Consider the following 17,720-nt stretch of genomic DNA (forward strand, 5'->3'; position numbering starts at 1 on the left):
GAACACACAAAAAGGTACATGAGAATAATATAAGCTAAAATTTCTTCAAATCTCTGAACTATGTAAAAAATAGCAGTCACTAGCTGTAAGAAATGATGAAATCTTCTTTGCTACATCTTGGATGAAACTTGAAGGAATCATATTTAAGGTGAGACAAGCCAGCTGAATACCAAATGCCTTCACTCACAGGTAGAACCTAGGAAATAAAGCAAGAAAGGGAAAACTCAGGGTAATCCTTAGCCTCGTTTTTTTTTTTTTTTTTTTTTTTGTTACAGCAGAGCCAAGGACTGTAAAGAGGGGGAGGCTTTTGGAGCACATGATGAAGGATGGAAGATTGGTGGTGGGAATGGTATGCTGACACCTATTCTAGGGAGGAAAGAAACTATACTTAAATCTTGTAAATCATTATTTCCTCAATCAAGTGGTTTGGAAAAGGAAAAAAATGGCAGACAGTGATTCATAAAGATACTAGGATTTTGGTCATACTATGAGTTTTTGTTCACTATTTTTTTTCTCTCTCTTTCTTTCTTTTCTTTTTTTTATCACCACCAGGGTTATTGCTGGGCCTTGGTGCCAGCACTGCAAATCCACAGCTCCTGGCGGCAATTTTTTCTCTTTTCCTTTCTATTTTATTTAACTTGCCAGGCCAATGAGAAATTGAGAGGGATGAGAAGATAGGGAGAGAGAAAGATGACACCTGCAGACCTGCTTCACTGATCATGAAGCACCCTCCTTGCAGGTAGGGAGTGGTATCTCAAATCCGGATCCTTATGCATGGTGATATGCCTAGTTTGTATTATACATTTATCTGTAGTTACAGGTCAGCATTCCTATAGAAGTTGTACTAATACAAGTTATTGTAAAATTTAAACTGGAAATCTGCTTTTCTAGAAAAACATCTTAAAGGGTTTGTTTGCTAATTTGTGCATTGAATTGAAAATTGGCATTCTCTAGAATTTTATAGCAGTTTAGTGCTAGTTAAGATTGTTTTTATTTTCATCGATTCCAGTAATCTGTATTAAACATGGGATGTGTGGGATGTGAGAGGCTTCCTACATGGAGTAATCTTATTAGAAGTCTTGTGTATTTATTCACAAGAAGGAACTAATTATTTTTCTTTTTTTTTGAAGGTTTAGGCTAGAGATAATAAAATTGAATGAATTGGAATTCTCTGTTCTTTGTTAGCAATGTTTTATTGCTTTGGTTTCTTCCATTACTTCCTTGGCATATCGTTTTGAGAAAGTCACTTACTTTTCTCTGACTTAGAACTATCAAGGCTACTATTTCAGGAACTTGATAAGGCTTATAAGTGTGTTCTCATTTACTTTATGTAGCAATCCTATGATGTAGGCTCAGTAGTTACCAGGATTTTATGGGTATGGGCAACATTTAAAGTGGCAGAGCTGGTGTTTGAATTAGCTTTGGCATCAGAGCTTAAACTTTTTTTTTTTTTTTTTTTTTGCCTCTAGGGTTATCGCTGGGGCTCAGTGCCTGCACTACTGCTTCTGGAGACTATTTTTTCCCTTTCGTTGCCCTTGTTTTATCATTGTTGTGACTGTTATTGTTGTCATTGCTGTCATTGTTGGGCAGGACAGGGAGAAATTGAGGGGGGAAGAGAAAGATAAGATACCTGCAGACTTGCTTCACCACTTGAGAAGAGCTCCCCCTGCAGGTGGGGAGTCAGGGACTTAAACCGGGATCTTTAGGCTTTGCGCCATGTATATTTAACCTGCTGCACTACCACCATACCCCCAGAGCTTAAACTTTTAATCCTAATACTATGTGGCTCTAATTGTCCGTAGGAGTCCAATTTAGGAGTCTCTTGAAGATATAATAGGGATGGTGTTTGTGATATAATACATTGCATAAACATTTAGATATTTTCTTCTTGTTTCCTGTTTGCAATACGTTGTTTAGGCAGTGCTTGATTTAGACTTCTTACATATAGTAAGTACCTATAGCTTCCTTCCTAGAGATTTGCTTCCATACTGTAGACACACTGTAATAAATGAAAATTGGGCTTGAGAGGGTGTTGGGCTTTTGGTGTATGGTGGAGAGGAGGAACTTAAATTGGGGATGAAAGTGCTTTACACACCACTGTCACTCGGGGTGAAAATTAGGATTATATACTCCAAACCCCCCCCCCCCATCTGAAATGAAAGAATAAGCTAAGGAGTACTATAGGGGCATCTAGTCATAACTGCCCTTCTTGTTTATTTTTTAAAATCATTTTGTGGAGCCTCACCCAAACATGACTCAACCACTGTTGGGCCTACTTTATTTTTAGATAAAGTCGGGGTGGGGTGGGGTGGGGGTGGGGGTGGGGAGACACAGAGGCAGACAGACATTGACATCACAACGCTGCAGCACCATCTGTGGAGTTCACTCTTGTGTGATGCTGGGTTATAGCTCCAGGACTTACAGCATTGTGAGTCCTATTGACTGAAACTATCTCTCATCTTCTTTATTTGTCCAAGACTGATTTATTTTCATGTAGAAGGCAGATCAGATTTCAGTCCAGCTTTGGTTTATCAAGGTGCTGGCATTGAACCTGGACCTTCAGCCATGCAAGGCCTGCGTTCTTAACACATTGAACTATCTCTTGGGCCCACACTCTTTTTAAAGTGTATCAAATGCTTTCCTCTGAGTAGTAGAATTTTGGGAGATAGGAGACCAATATTGGAACTCTTTGTTTTTATAAATCTGTATAGTTTATTTCAACAGTTGTTTTCCCTTAGTAATGGACAAAGGCATGAAACTTTAAAAATATTCATGAGTAATTAATACTTAGGTTAGAGACAGGATAACTGTTGATTTTCTAGTAGTGAGGAAAAGGTAATTACTAGGTTAAGTTTGACCAAATGCCTATTTTAGAACTTTTCTGGAGAACATCTTTCTTGCATGTGCATGCTTTTTCTTTGTCTCTCCTGTCATTTCCTCATCCCTCTCTGCACCCTCTCCTACCCCCACCACTTGCCCCTCCCTTCTTTCAGACGGTTCTTTGGGACAGGGATGCTTATTTGAATGAATATAAATAAGTTCTAGCAAAACACAATAAAACATAATCTCTCACTGTTTATTTTGTTATCTATAATAGAGACAACAAAGATGAGAGCTAATGCTCAAGAAAAAGTTACTATACTTTTTTGGTTTAGCCATAAATATTTTTTATAAGAGAAGCTCACTTGTTTTTGTCTTCTTGTCATGCAGTGCTAGAGATTAAAAATTAAACTCAGGGTGTCACAGATGTAAGGCATGTACTGCTGTGTAAAACTATTTAAGATACGGTCTTTGGGGAGTTGGGCAATAGCGCAGGGGTTAAGTGCAGGTGGTGCAAAGCGCAAGGACCGGAGTGAGAATCCGGATTATAGCCCCTGGCTCCCCACCTGCAGGGGAGTTGCTTCACAGGCGGTAAAGCAGGTCTGAAGGTGACTGGCTACCTTTCTCTCCCCCTCTCTGTTTTCCCCTCCTCCATTTCTGTCTGTCCTATCCAACAGCGACAGTAATAACAACAATAAAACAACAGGGGCAACAAAAGGGAGTAAGTAAATAAAAAACAAATAAAAATTCTGGTAAAGATATGGTCTTTTACCATGTAATCCTAGACATATGGAATCCAAACTCACTTGGGCAACCAAAACTAAGATACGCTGAGTAATTACTGTTTTGGATCAAGTACTTGACATGTTTTCTGTGTCTTCTAGTCTCATTATCAGAAGAGAAAATTGAAGCCTAAAGAGATAAAGTCTATAATGCAAGTGCTCATGCCAGAGCTGGGATTTGAACTCAGTTTGGTCCCATGCCCAAACTCATGCGTTTCTCCATCTTCAGAATGTGTGTGTGTGTGTGTGTGTGTGTGTGTGTGTGTGTGTGTGTGTGTGTGTGTGTGAAAAGATGCACTGATTTAAAATAAGCCTGAAATTTGTGGAAATTGGAAGAATCTGGTTACATTAATCTACCATATTAATATAAAGAAATTAGGGAGTCGGGCGGTAGCGCAGCGGGTTAAGCGCAGGTGGCGCCAAACTCAAGGACTGGCAAAAGGATCCAGGTTTGAGCCCCCGGCTCCCCACCTGCAGGGGAGTCGCTTCACAGGCGGTGAAGCAGGTCTGCAGGTGTCTGTCTTTCTCTCCTTTTCTCTGTCTTCCCCTCCTTTCTCCATTTCTCTCTGTCCTATCCAACAACAATGACATCAATAATAACTACAACAATAAAACAACAAGGGCAACAAAAGGGGAATAAATAAATAAATAAAATTTAAAAAAAAAAAAGAAATTAAAGTATATACAATTCTACCTACCAGGAACTTCAGTCCTCTATGAGAAAGCTTAAAAAGGACTTATATCTGTGTTTATTAAACACTTTACATTTTAGCATGCTTCTATGCTTACATTTATGTACTAATGTTAATATAAGTGATAAATTTTGTTCAAAATGCTTCATATAAACATTTTACTTAATAACTCTATACGTACTTTTCCTTGCTTTATATTTGGGAGCTGAATCACAAGATCTGAAATAACTTTACTACACTGTAAACTTACCTCTGTGCATGTTTATTTTTGATGAAAAAAAGCTGTTATATTTTTTTATTTATAAGAATAAAATTGAAATTACTTTCATTCTCAAAGGTATAGCACTATAGAAAAACAAAACTCAATTCACAATATTCTTTGCTTATGAAAACTATTTCCTTCCATGAATCATTTGGTGGTGTATATTTGAATCACACTTGCTGTAAGGTTTTCTAGAATAATTTTTTCTTTTTTTTAATATATATTTTTCTTTTTGTTACCCTTTTTTAAATTGTTGTTACTGATGTCATCACTGTTGGATAGGACAGAGAGAAATGGTCGCTGTTGGATAGGACAGGGAGAAATGGAGAGAGGAGGGGGAGAGAAAAATAAGACACCTGCAGACCTGCTTCACCGCCTGTGAAGTGACTCCCCTGCAGGTGGGGAGCCGGGGGCTTGAACCGGGATCCTTACGCCGGTCCTACGCTTAACCCACTGCACTACCGCCTGACCCCCCTACAAGAAGAATATTTAAAATGAATAAATATCTTAAAGATAGGCAAAGTACTAGTCTTCCTTTCTGTGATTTTTGGTCTTACTTGGCTGGGTTCCTTACACAGGCTTACAAGAGAGACTATGTAAGCCAGACTTAGGAATCTAACTTTGTGTGCTTGTTACTACTACTCCAGTCATAAGAGAAGCATTTAATGTGTGTGCGAGTTATTGTACATATGTACAATGGGTGTATATTTGTATATCTAGAAAGATAAATAGCTCAAAAATAGTTTCATGGAATAAAGTAAATTGCTAGAACAGAGCAATATTTATAGGTTTCTTTTTCCTGATGCCCCTCTCTGGTTTTGGAATCAAGAGTGATGCTGGCGTCAAGAATGTGTTTGAAAGTTTTCCCTCCTTTTCATTTTTTTTTTTTTGGAAGAGTCTGAGGAGGATAGTTTTTTTTTCTTTTGCCTCCAGGGTTATTGCTCGCTGCTCCTGGAGGCTATTATTTTCCCTTTTGTTGCCCTTATTTTTTATTGTTGTTGTGGTTTTTATTATTGTTGTTATTGATAGGACAGAGAGAAATGGAGAGAGGAGGGGAAGACGGGGGAGAGAAAGACAGACACCTGTAGACCTGCTTCACCACCTGTGAAGTAACTGCCTTGCAGGTGGGGAGCCGGGGGCTGGAACCGGGATCCTTACGCTTCACAGCACGAGTGCTCTCCCTGCTGCACTACTGTCTGGCCCCTGCCTGTGACTTTTTGTTGTAGACTTTCCTCCTCACTGGTGTAATTTTTTTTTCCCATTTGTCTGTGGGTTACCTGTATACTTCTTTCAATAGATGTCTATTCAGATGTTTTGTTTACCTTTTTATTGCTTAATTTTTCTGTTGTCAACTTGTATGATTTCTTTTTCGTCTCTGCTCCAACCCCCAGCTTTTACTGTCTTGAGCTGACTTTTTTTTTAGATAAGAGAGACAGGGATAGAAACTGAGAAAAAGACACCACAGCAGCAAAGCTCCCCCCAGTGTGGTGGGTGCCAGATTAAAATCTGGGAGTTGCATTTCTTTACATATTTTGAATGTCAGTGCCGTGTTAGAGGTATTATATACAATATCTTTTCTTTTTTTTTATTTTCCCTTTTGTTGCCCTTGTTGTCTTTTTATTGTTGTTATAGTTATTATTGTTGTTATTGATGTCGTCGTTGTTGGATAGGACAAGAGAAAGGGGGAGAGGAAGAGAAGACAGAGAGGGGGAGAGAAAGATAGACACCTGCAGACCTACTTCACTGCCTGTGAAGCGACTCCCCTGCAGGTGGGGAGCCGGGGCTGGAACCGGGATCCTTATGCCGGTCCTTGCGCTTTGTGCCACGTGCGCTTAACCCACTGCGCTACCGCCCAATTTCTGAATTCTCTTTTTATTTTTGTGGCATTTTTTTCCCCCAATGTGTAAGAGCATTTTAATTTTATGTACTCCCCTGTGTTCATTCTTACTTAATTAAAAAAATTTTTAAAAAATCTTTTCAATTATCTTTATTTTATTTAATGCATAGAGACAGCCAGAAATTGAGAGGGAAAGGGGTGATAAGAAAAGACAAAGGGACACCTGCAACACCACTTCACCACTTGCAAAGCATTCCCCGTGCAGGTGGAGTCTGGGGGCTTGAACTCTGGCTCTGGTCCTGGCACACTGTAATATGTGCATTCAACCAGGTGTGCCACCACCCAGCCCCTCATTCTTATTTTAATTTCACTTGTCAGTAGGGTTGAATCTCTAACTACACCTTTGATGTTAAGGTCCTGGAGTGTATTATTATCTGTGTTACTTTCTTTGTATTTGTGTTACTTTCTTTGTATTTTTATTTGTATTTTGTATTTTATGGTGTGGAATCTAATACTCTAGTTTTTTTTTAATTTTTTTTATTACCTTTATTTATTGGATAGAGACAGCCAGAAATCGAGAAGGTAGGGGAGACAGAGAAACACCTGCAGACCTGCTTCACCCTTATGAAGCTTTCCCCTTGCAGGTGGGGACTGGGGGCTCAAACCCGGGTCCTTGAGCACTGTAACATGTGCGCTCAATCAGGTGCGCCACCACCCGGTCCCACTCTAGTTGTTTTTTTTTTTTTTTTTTTTAATATTTATTCCCTTTTGTTGTCCTTGTTGTTTTATTCTTGTAGTTGTTATTGATGTCGTCGTTGTTGGATAGGACAGAGAGAAATGGAGTGAGGAGGGGAAGACAGAGAGGGGGAGAGAAAGATAGACACCTGCAGACCTGCTTCACCGCCTGTGAAGCGACTCCCCTGCAGGTGGGGAGTTGGGAGCTTGAACCAGGATCTTTACGCTAGTCCTTGGCGCTTTGCGCCTCGCTACCGCCCGACTCCCTCTAGTTTTTAATACATTTAGATTTAATTTTTATGCACGATGTTAAGTGATAGTCTAGTTTTATTTTTTTCTAACCTGTGATGTCCGGTTTTCTTTTCTCCACTATATGATCTTTGCCATATGTTATATGTTCATTTATATCTGGCTTTATTTGTGGGGTCTCTTTCACTGAATATGGTGAAATTACAGATTCTTCAGGAAACCTCTCCTCCTCGGCTAAGTGAGGACCAAAGTTTTGGATAAATGTAAGAAGAAACAGTCTGATTACATGAAAGATTATAATCAGGGCTGGATGGTGGTGCATTTGGTTGAGTGCATATGTTACAGTTCGAGCCCATATTCGAGCCCCCAGCCCCCACCTGTAGGGGGAAAGCTTCATGAGTGGTGAAGCAAGGCTGTGTGTGTCTCTCTCCCTGTCATGCCCTTCCCTCTCAATTTCTGCCTGTGTCTATCCAATAAATAAATAAAGATAATAAAATTAAAAAATATATATATACTTTTGTGTCTGTGGTTCTAGGACCACACACTCCTAGGCCAACTTGTATTCAGCCTTAAGACGCCACAGCACTGCTCCATTTTTTTGCAGAGCTCCCCCCGGAGCCATTCATATGACCCTGTGTAGTCTCAGGGCTTAAATACATGGCCCCCAAGATTAAAATCGTTGAAATGTGCTTTCTACAATAGTAATCATACACCTTCCACTGACAAAACTAAAAATATTTTTTAAAGAATAATATCTGCAACTTTAATAACCCAGTGGTGAAGTTCAAATTTCTGTGTCCATAAATAAAATTCACAGTAGCATAGCTTCTTTTGCATTATATGGGCAGAACTGAATAGTTGTGACAGACAGAGACCCCATATGTTATTCTTAACAATCCATACTGCTTTTGGTGCCCTGGAAATCTCAGTGTTTCCATTATATGTTGACATTGAGTTTCATGTGTATTAGCAATATGTTATTTTTTAAATACCTGTGCATGTCCATCTTGTCAAAAGAACCAAAAAAAGATGGACTCTGACAGGCTTTTGTTTTTCAATTGAGAGAGAAATTGACCAGAACTGTACCATCGTTTTATGTGGAGCTAGAGACTGAATCCAGAGCCTCACACATGCAAGGAATTAGCTCTGCTACAGAGATGCCACCCCAGCACACTGAGTAGAAGCCTATCAATGCACAGGAGAATGCAAGGGAAACAAACCATTGACTGATAGTTAATAAATTGTGCTTTACTACAGTCGTTATGGAAGTGTATCCAGAGAAAATTAATTTTTCAAGCCATTATTTTTTTCCCAAGAATAGTTGATTTAAAAATTTTAGGATATTTGAAGCAGTATTGATAGTCAATTTGAAAAGAGTAAGACAAACGATTTTAGAGTAAATTCTCTTGGTTCTTGAGTTATTGATACTGCGTAGTGTCACTTTGAAAGTCACAGTGAAGTGAATTAACCTCTATGAATAGATTATGTGAAAACATCTGCAGGTAACAGTATTTTCAGAGTTGAGAATAAGACTAATAAGTACAGTCTGAAGTGGAATCTGCTCAAATGTGCCATAACCCGGCAGAGATATGTATGGAATAGAAAAGGACATAGTTGGACAAAATTAAAACCTGTAAAGCTGTGAGTTGTTGAGAGCCTATGGTTACTCCTTGTATCATCCAAAAGCAGATTGTTTGCATAAGATATTTTTATTTATCATCTGTTATAGAAATGGTATTGTCAATTGAGAACATTTGCTTTTATTATTATTAACTACTATTAGCTACATGAATTTTTGTTAGCTGACTATCTTAACTGACTGAGCCATGGTAATAATTTTTTTATTTTTTATTTTTTTTTTACAAATTTATTACTGAGAATGAAATTTCTTCTAATCAAGTTCTGTGGATGAGCCTTGCATCTCATGGTTGTGTGATACCACTGAGTGACCGCTCCAGCCGAATTTCCTATCCTTTATTTTTTAGAAGGAGAGGAGACAGGAAGAAAGCACAGTATCACTTTACCAACTATCCCCCCTTTATTTTCGGTATGCCCATGTAATGCCAGTACACAAGCCAGGGCCACGTACTCAGCAAAGTATATGCTTTATTGGATGAGCTATCTCTCAATCCCTGACATTGCTTTTTTTTTTTTTTTTTAATGTATGATCTTCAACTACTGTTATGAAAGAATGATTATCTGGATGTCAACTTTTTCTATAGACTTGATAATATTTATTTATTTATTTATCTATTTATATACATTTTTTTTCCTCCAGAGTTATCTCTGAGGCTCGGTGCCTTCACTACGAATCCACTGCTCCCGGAGGACATTTTTTCCCGTTTGTTGCACCTGTTGTAGTTGTTATCATTATTGTTGTCATAGCAGTTGTTGTTAGATAGGACAAAAAGAAATGGAGAGAGCAGGAGAGAAAGATAGACACCTACAGACCTGCTTCACCGCTTGCGAAGTCAACCCCCCCCCCCCCCCGCAGGTGGGGAGCCGGGGACTCGAACCCAGATCTTTGCATGATCCTTGCGCTATGTGCACTAAACCCTGCTCGCTACCACCCAGCCCCCGACTTGGTAATATTTTAAAATGAAGTTAGCCTGAAACTGTTAGACAAGGCTATAGAGTGCTTACCTGAGAAATGTAGCCGTGGTCAAGTCATCTTAGGGGCAGCTGGTATTTGATTCATAAGCAATTTTGAAGCTGCTTTAATACATCTCATGTTGGCAATGTGAGGTTTTTATTTCCACATGAGTTTGTATGGATATTTTTCTAGCTTCATACTAGCAGCATTTTTCAAACTTTTATGTACGTGAAAAGAAAACTTCCATATTTGAAAATAAATTTCATTTTACACTTGAAGTACTTCTACCTAACCTTTAATTGGAAGTGATTAATCTGCAGTGTAGTGGCTTACTAAAAGGCAAATATAAAAAGAATATGCTAGATTCTGTGACTTCCTTCAAAGTAATGAATATGCTCAATTAAAAACGTGCTTGTGGGTCAATATTTGGCAGTATTTTTCCGCTGAAAAGTCTTTTTTTTAAATATAGAAAATTTCATTACATATTAGCACTATCAGATGAATATTTGTATTCATCTAATGTTCCTTCTCCTGAAAATAATTTCATTTTCACTAGCAGACATGTATTTTAATATAGCATACCTAAATTTATATTTTAAATTTTGTCAATAAAAAGTTTGTGGAAGTGTATTTCTTTTTTTTTTTAAGAATTGGGCAGCTGGCACATATGTCACCTAATAAGGAGTGTACATTACCTTGATTGAGGCCCTGAAGTTTGAGTCCTTGTACCATGTGGGTATACCATGGACAGGTGTACCAAGGGAACTCTGTAGATAGTAGTCCTGAGTAGTCTCCCTCTTTTCTTCTTAAAAATTTGAGTGATATCAAGCGCGTTGAAGGACCCCAGGTTCATTCCTCTGTGCTGACACTTAGAAACAAAACCAAACCAGATGGGTGTTTTCTCCCTCTCCCTCTCCCTCTCCCTCTCCCTCTCCCTCTCCCTCTCCCTCTCCCTCTCCCTCTCCCTCTCCCTCTCCCTCTCCCTCTCCCTCTCCCTCTCCCTCTCCCTCCCCCCTCCCCCTCCCCCTCCCCCTCCCCCTCCCCCTCTCCCTCTCCCCTAAGGTTATCACTGGGGCTCGGTTCCATATTTCGAATCCATCACTCCCAGCAACCTTTTTTTTTCCTTTTGTCTAATTCTCTATTTTATTTAATAAGACATAGAGAAATTTAGAGGGACGGGGGAGATAAGAGCAGGAAAGAGAAAGATAAACACCTGCAGACAGACCTGCATCACCACATATGAAGCTTCTTTCCTGCAGGTGGGAAGCAGGGACTTGAACCCAGGCCCTCATGCTTGTTAATGCATGCAGTCAAGCTGGTGCACCACCACCTGGCCCTGTGGGCTGTGTTTCTCTTCTTCTAGTATTTTATTTTCCTGTACAAAGCTAGTCCTAGTTATTTCTGTTTTGATTTCACTTGCCACTGTAATGGAGTCTTCAAAAATCTCTATAATGTCACTGCCATGGACTGTTTGACCATGCGATCTGTGTATTCTATGGTTTCAGGTTTTCCACTGAAATCTTTATTCCATTTTTAATTTATTTTGTGTATAAGGTTAGAGGGATTAGAGAATAATTCAGTTACATTCTTTTGATTGTAACTGCCAAGCTTTCCCAAATACATTTGTTGAAAAGATTTTCTTTTGTTATATATGGTCATGTTTTTTTTTTTTTTGGTCATGGATTAGGTATAAATATATGCATAACTTTATTTCTGAGTATCCAATCCTATTAACCGTGTGTCTACTTTTTAATTAATTATTACCACAAAGATGATTGCTAGGTCTGCAGAGCATATCCACTACTCTCAATGACCCCCTCCCAAGAGGGAGACACCCCCACGGCACTGCTGCATCCCTTGTGAAGCTTCTTCCTTGCTGGTGGGGACAGGGGACTTGAACCTGGGTCTCTGAACATGATAGCATGTTTGCTCTACTGGGTGTGCCACTGCCCAGCCCCATAAAATGTCTGTTTTTTATTTTTTATTACTATTCCAGTACATACAGCTTTAATATCTGTCACTTTGTAGTGTAACTTGAAGTCAAGTAACATGTCTTTTTTTTCTTTTTTCTTTTTTCCCTTAAGACTGCTTTAGTTATTTCAGGTCTCTTATGAATCCATATAAACCTTAAATGTTTTTCTTTTTCTTTTTTTTAAATATTATAATTTTCTTTGGGGACTATGTTACATCTAAGGTAAAAAAACAAATTAACTTATATTCTCTCCATTCACGAACATGGAATATCTTTCCGTGTAATTTCTTCCTAAGAGTGGCTGCTATTTAGATCTTTCATCTCTAATTTTAGGTTTATTCATAGCTAGTTCTTTTTGATGCAGTTATACATGAGATTGTGGGGTGTTTTTTTAAATGTTATTATGGAGATAGATAAATTGGGGGAAAGGGACGTAGGGAAAAAGGAGACACCTCAGCACTGCTTCCCCGCTTGTGAAGCTTACCCCTTGTGAGTAGGGGCTCTAACCTGGTTCCTTGTGCGTGATAACATGTGCTGTCTCCTGGGTGCGCCTCTGCCTGACCCTGGGATTGTAGTCTTAATATCTTGTTCTTCCCTGCTTGTATATAGAGATACAACCTATTTTTGTATATTGAATTTGTAGACCTATCATTTTAATACTTTTCTGTTTGTTTCTAGTGCTTTTTTATGAAGTCTTTAGGATTCTCCTTTAATTCTCAAGGTGATTATTTAATAGCAGATATTATGTCAGTGTTCAGTTTGATGCATGTTTTTTATCTGATAAAAACTGAAAACTATTAATTATATAAAAAGATGTATGTGGGGACCAGGAGCTAGCTTATCCAGGAGAGCACATACCTCACTATGTGTAAAAGTGATTTAAGCTGACGTCCTGTGGGGACACCACAGGTGGCATTGGAGATTATCTGTCAGTGGTAGAGCAGTACTGTAGTGTCTCTCATCTCTCTCTGTCTTTCCCTCCATACTCTTTCTCTGTCAGAAGAATAAAGAATGATGAAATGAGGCTGGAGAGCCCTCCCCAGAGCCCTACCCCACTGGGAATAGATAAAAACAGGCTGGGGGTATGGATTGACCTGTCAGCACCCATGCCCAGCAGAGAAGCAGTTAGAGAAGCTAGACCTCTGCACCTCTTAGAGATCTTTGGTCTTTACTCCCAGAGGGATAAAGAGTAGGAAGCCTTCCAATGGAGGGGGTAGGATATTGTATGAACTTGTACCCCTCCTGTCCCACAATCTTGTCAATTATTATTAAATCACAAATAAAAAAAAAGTTGAAAAATAAGGGGAAAAAAAGCAGAACTTGGACTGGAGTTGGTGTATTGCACCAAAGTAAAAGACTCCAGGGTAGGGGGATGGGTTAGGTCTTGGAACATGATGGCAGAGGGAGAGAGGTTCAATTGTTATGTGGAAAACTGAGAAATGTTACACATGTACAAACTACTACATTTTACTTTTGATTGTGAGCCATTAATCCCTCCCCCCAATAAAGAAAAAAGAAAGTGGGGCTGGAGAGGCGACTCAGTAGTATATGCCCAAAGTCCTGGATTCCTGTGCTACATTAAAAAAAAAAAATCTGTGGGAGTCGGGCTGTAGCGCAGCGGGTTAAGCGCAGGTGGCGCAAAGCACAAGGACCGGCATAAGGATCCCGGTTCGAACCCCGGCTCCCCACCTGCAGGGGAGTCGCTTCACAGGTGAAGCAGGTCTGCAGGTGTCTATCTTTCTCTCCTCTCTGTCTTCCCCTCCTCTCTCCATTTCTCTCTGTCCTATCCAATAAAGACAACAATAATAACTACAACAATAAAACAACAAGGGCAACAAAAGGGAATAAAAAAAAATTTTTTAAAAAAGTTTAAAAAATCTGTGGCATGTGACAGTAATAAAGTTAACTTTCTCAGTTTAAAATATAGTTTGTTAGATAAGGTGTCTTATAAGCAAGAAATTGAATAGTAATGCCACTTAGTACTGAAAATCTGTGATGCTTTTAAAGCTATGAACTCATGTTCACTGATTACTCATGAAAGTAGTTTTGTCTCTGACCACCAGTGTTATCTTTTTTAGTGGACTAGAATAGGTTAGGACTTGCTGGCCTGTGCTGCACACACTAAGAAGTATTTGTGGAATTGAGTAGCTCTGCATCCAGACTTCCTTTGCTGAAAAATGTTTTTCTTACTGTATATTTAAGTCAAAATGTTTAAGATGCGCTGTAGGCTGTTTTTATAGAGAAGTATGAACATTATGAAAATTTAGTCTTCCGTCTGCTCTCAGACTTATTTCTATTGTTACCTCAAGTAACCACACACAAGTATTTTGTGTTTTGTGTGTATAAAACGATACATATATATGTGTGGATGTGTGTGTTTATTTTCTGAATAGGTGCAATGGATGAGCTGCATAGTCTGGATCCAAGAAGACAAGAATTATTGGAAGCTAGATTTACGGGAGTTGCGAGTGGGAGCACTGGGAGTACTGGCAGTTGCAGTGTTGGAGCGAAAGTGAGTAAAATTGTAGTCTTTACTTGGCATTCTTTCAGTATACTAAGCGATCTAAACTTTTGGGTAAAGGATCCCTATCTATGTGCTTACCAGAAAATAACTGCAGTTTTTAAAAATATTTGTTTATTCCCTTTTGTTGCCCTTTTTATCGTAGTTATTATTGATGTGGTTATTGATGTCGTTGTTGTTGGATAGGACAGAGAGAAATGGATAGAGGAGGGGAAGATGGGGAGAGAAAGATAGATACCTGCAGACCTGCTTCACTGCTTGTGAAGCGACTCCCCTGCAGGTGGGGAGCCAGGGGGCTCGAACTAGGATCCTTACACTGGTCCTTGTGCTTTGCGCCACCTGCGCTTAACCCTCTGTGCTACCACCCAACTCCCTTAAGGCTAATCTTTTAGTAGGGCACTGAAATATTATCTATCTCCATACCCTATAAGTATTTGGCACTATGCATATTTCTCATTTTTGATGAGGAGTAAATATACAAAGTATAAAGTTGTATCTTTTACTTTTGTGCTATCAGTTATTTTCAGCATTTCTCTTTCTTTGTTTTAAAGATTCTATTAGTGAGAAAGGTAGGAGGAGCGAGGGAAAGAACCAGATGTCACTCTGGTACATGTCCTGCCAGGGATTGAACTTGGGACCTCATGCTTGAGAGTCCAATGCCTTATCCACTACACCATTTCACAGACCACATTTTGAGCATTTTAAAAAAATTATCTTTATTTATTTATTGGATAGAGATAGCCAGAAATTGAGAGTGGAGGGGGAGATAGAAAGAGGGAGAGACAAAAAGACACCTGCAGCCCTGCTTCACCACTCATGAAGCTCCCCCCTGCAGGTGGGGGACCAGGGGCTTGAACCTGGGTCCTTGTGCACTGTAATGTGAGCGCTTAACCAGGTGTGCCACCGCCTGGCTCTGAGCATTTCTTCATGTGCTGCTTAGCTTTAAAGGAATCTCTTATAAATTGTTCTTCTATGTTGATTGTCAGAATTACTTTATTTTTCAAGCTGCTTTTCCTATGTTCCATGTATACTCTACATATTGAATCCATGGTAATAATATACGGTACAGGTAACTTTTCCCATGTTGTCATATGACTTTAATTTTTTTTTCATGGTCAGATGAGAATTTAAATTTAATTTAATTTATTTTTTATAAGTTTTTATTTATAAAATGGAAACACTGACAAGACCATAGGGTAAGAGGGGTACAGTTCCACACAATTTCCGCCACTAGAATACCATATCCCATTCCCTCCCCCTGTTAGCTTTCTTTTCTTTTTTTTTTTTAAATTGGGGAATTAATGTTTTACATTCAACAGTAAGTATAATAGTTTGTACATGCATAACATTCCCCAGTTTCCCATTTAACAATACAACCCCCACTATGTCATCTATCATCCTTCATGGACCTGTATTCTCCCCACTCACCCACCCCAGAGTCTTTTACTTTGGTGCGATATGCCAATTACATTTCAGGTTCTACTTGTGTTTTCTCTTCTGATCTTGTTTTTCACCTTCTGCCTGAGAGTGAGATCATCCCATATTCATCCTTCTGTTTCTGACTTACTTCACTCAACATGATTTTTTCAAGGTCCATCCAAGATCGGCTGAAAATGGTGAAGTCACCATTTTTTACAGCTGAGTAGTATTCCATTGTGTATATAGACCACAACTTGCTCAGCCATTCATCTGTTGTTGGACACCTGGGTTGCTTCCAGGTTTTGGCTATTACAAATTGTGCTGCCAAGAACATATGTGTACACAGATCTTTTTGGATGGGTGTGTTGGGTTCCTTAGGATATATCCCCAGGAGGGGAATTGCAGGGTCATAGGGTAGGTCCATTTCTAGCCTTCTGAGAGTTCCACAGACTGTTCTCCACAGAGGTTGGACCAATTGACATTGCCACCAGCAGTGCAGGAGGGTTCCTTTGACCCCACACCCTCTCCAGCATTTGCTGCTGTTACCTTTTCTGATGTATGACATTCTCACAGGAGTGAAGTGGTAGCTCGTTGTTGTCTTGATTTGCATTTCTCTGACAATCAGAGACTTGGAGCATTTTTTCATGTGTTTCTTGGCCTTTTGGATCTCTTCTGTGGTGAATATTCTGTCCAAGTCCTCCCCCCATTTTTGAATGGGGTTATTTGTTGTCTTGTTGTTGAGTCTGGCAAGCTCTTTATATATGTTGGTTATTAAACTCTTATCTGATGTATGGCATGTAAAGATCTTCTCCCATTCTGTGAGGGGTCTCTTGGTTTGAGTAGTGGTTTCTTTTGCTGTGAAGAAGCTTTTTATTTATTTATTTTTTAATATTTAGTTATTTATTCCCTTTTGTTGCCCTTGTTGTTTTATTGTTGTAGTTATTACTGTTGTTTTTATTGATGTCATCTTTGTTGGATAGGACAGAGAGAAATGGAGAGAGGAGGGGAAGATAGAGAGGGGGAGAGAAAGATAGACACACCTGCAGACCTGCTTCACCGCCTGTGAAGCGATTCCTCTGCAGGTGGGGAGCCGGGGGCTCAAACCCGGATCCTTATGCCGGTCCTTGCACTTTGTACCACCTGTGCTTAACCTGCTGTGCTACCGCCCGACTCCCAAAGCTTTTTAATTTGATGTAGTCCCATAGGTTTATACTTGCCTTTGTCTTCTTTGTAATGACTTTAATTTTTATCATAGTATCCATAGTTGTACAAGACTCTTTAATTTTGTTGTGATCTGACTCAAAAACAAGATTCTAAGATTACAGTGTATAGATCCACACAATACACACCTCAAAAGTTCTATATCCCCACCCTCCAGCCCCCCAGAGATAACCACCATTTTCTCACCAGTCTTACAGTTTGCTTGCTTTTGTTTGGTTTGGATTTTTTTTTGGCAAGGTCATGTAAATCAGATTTCTAGATTTCATGTATTAGTGAAACCATCTGGTAGTTGTCTTTCATCTCTACTTATTTCGCTAAACATAATAATCTCCAGTTTCATCCATTTTGTCCCAAAGGACACAGTATCCTCTTCTTTGATCAGAGTGATATTCCATGGAACATATAGCCTTTAACCACTTTAGTCAGTCATCTGTTGACCATCGTTAGTTTTAGAATCTAAAGGTACTACTTTGTCTTGGCATTTATTTTTCCATTTAGGACTTTAAAAATGTCTGCTGCCCTACTCTTGAACCTCTTGACTGGTAAATGCAAAGTTCCTTATTAGCTGAATTGTCAGTATAGGCTACATTCAGATTACAGCGATTATGTTTCAAACC

The 17,720-nt window shown here is 39.2% G+C and overlaps 1 protein-coding gene across 2 annotated transcripts in view; it reads left to right on the forward strand.

The window, feature by feature from the left end:
- The window catches only part of TLK1 (tousled like kinase 1), a 117,319-nt gene that overhangs the window by 22,002 nt on the left and 77,597 nt on the right, over positions 1-17,720 (forward strand). The window contains exons 2-3 of one of the 2 annotated variants that reach the window (XM_060177719.1): positions 12,621-12,663; positions 14,336-14,454. In XM_060177719.1, the coding sequence (XP_060033702.1) occupies positions 12,630-12,663; positions 14,336-14,454 (153 nt within the window). In that variant the 5' untranslated portion in view covers positions 12,621-12,629. The remainder of the gene's footprint in view (positions 1-12,620; positions 12,664-14,335; positions 14,455-17,720) is intronic. The other variant, XM_007534537.2, reaches the window with a different exon arrangement.

This window comes from Erinaceus europaeus, chromosome 18, assembly GCF_950295315.1.
Source record: "Erinaceus europaeus chromosome 18, mEriEur2.1, whole genome shotgun sequence".
NCBI lineage: Eukaryota > Metazoa > Chordata > Mammalia > Eulipotyphla > Erinaceidae > Erinaceus > Erinaceus europaeus.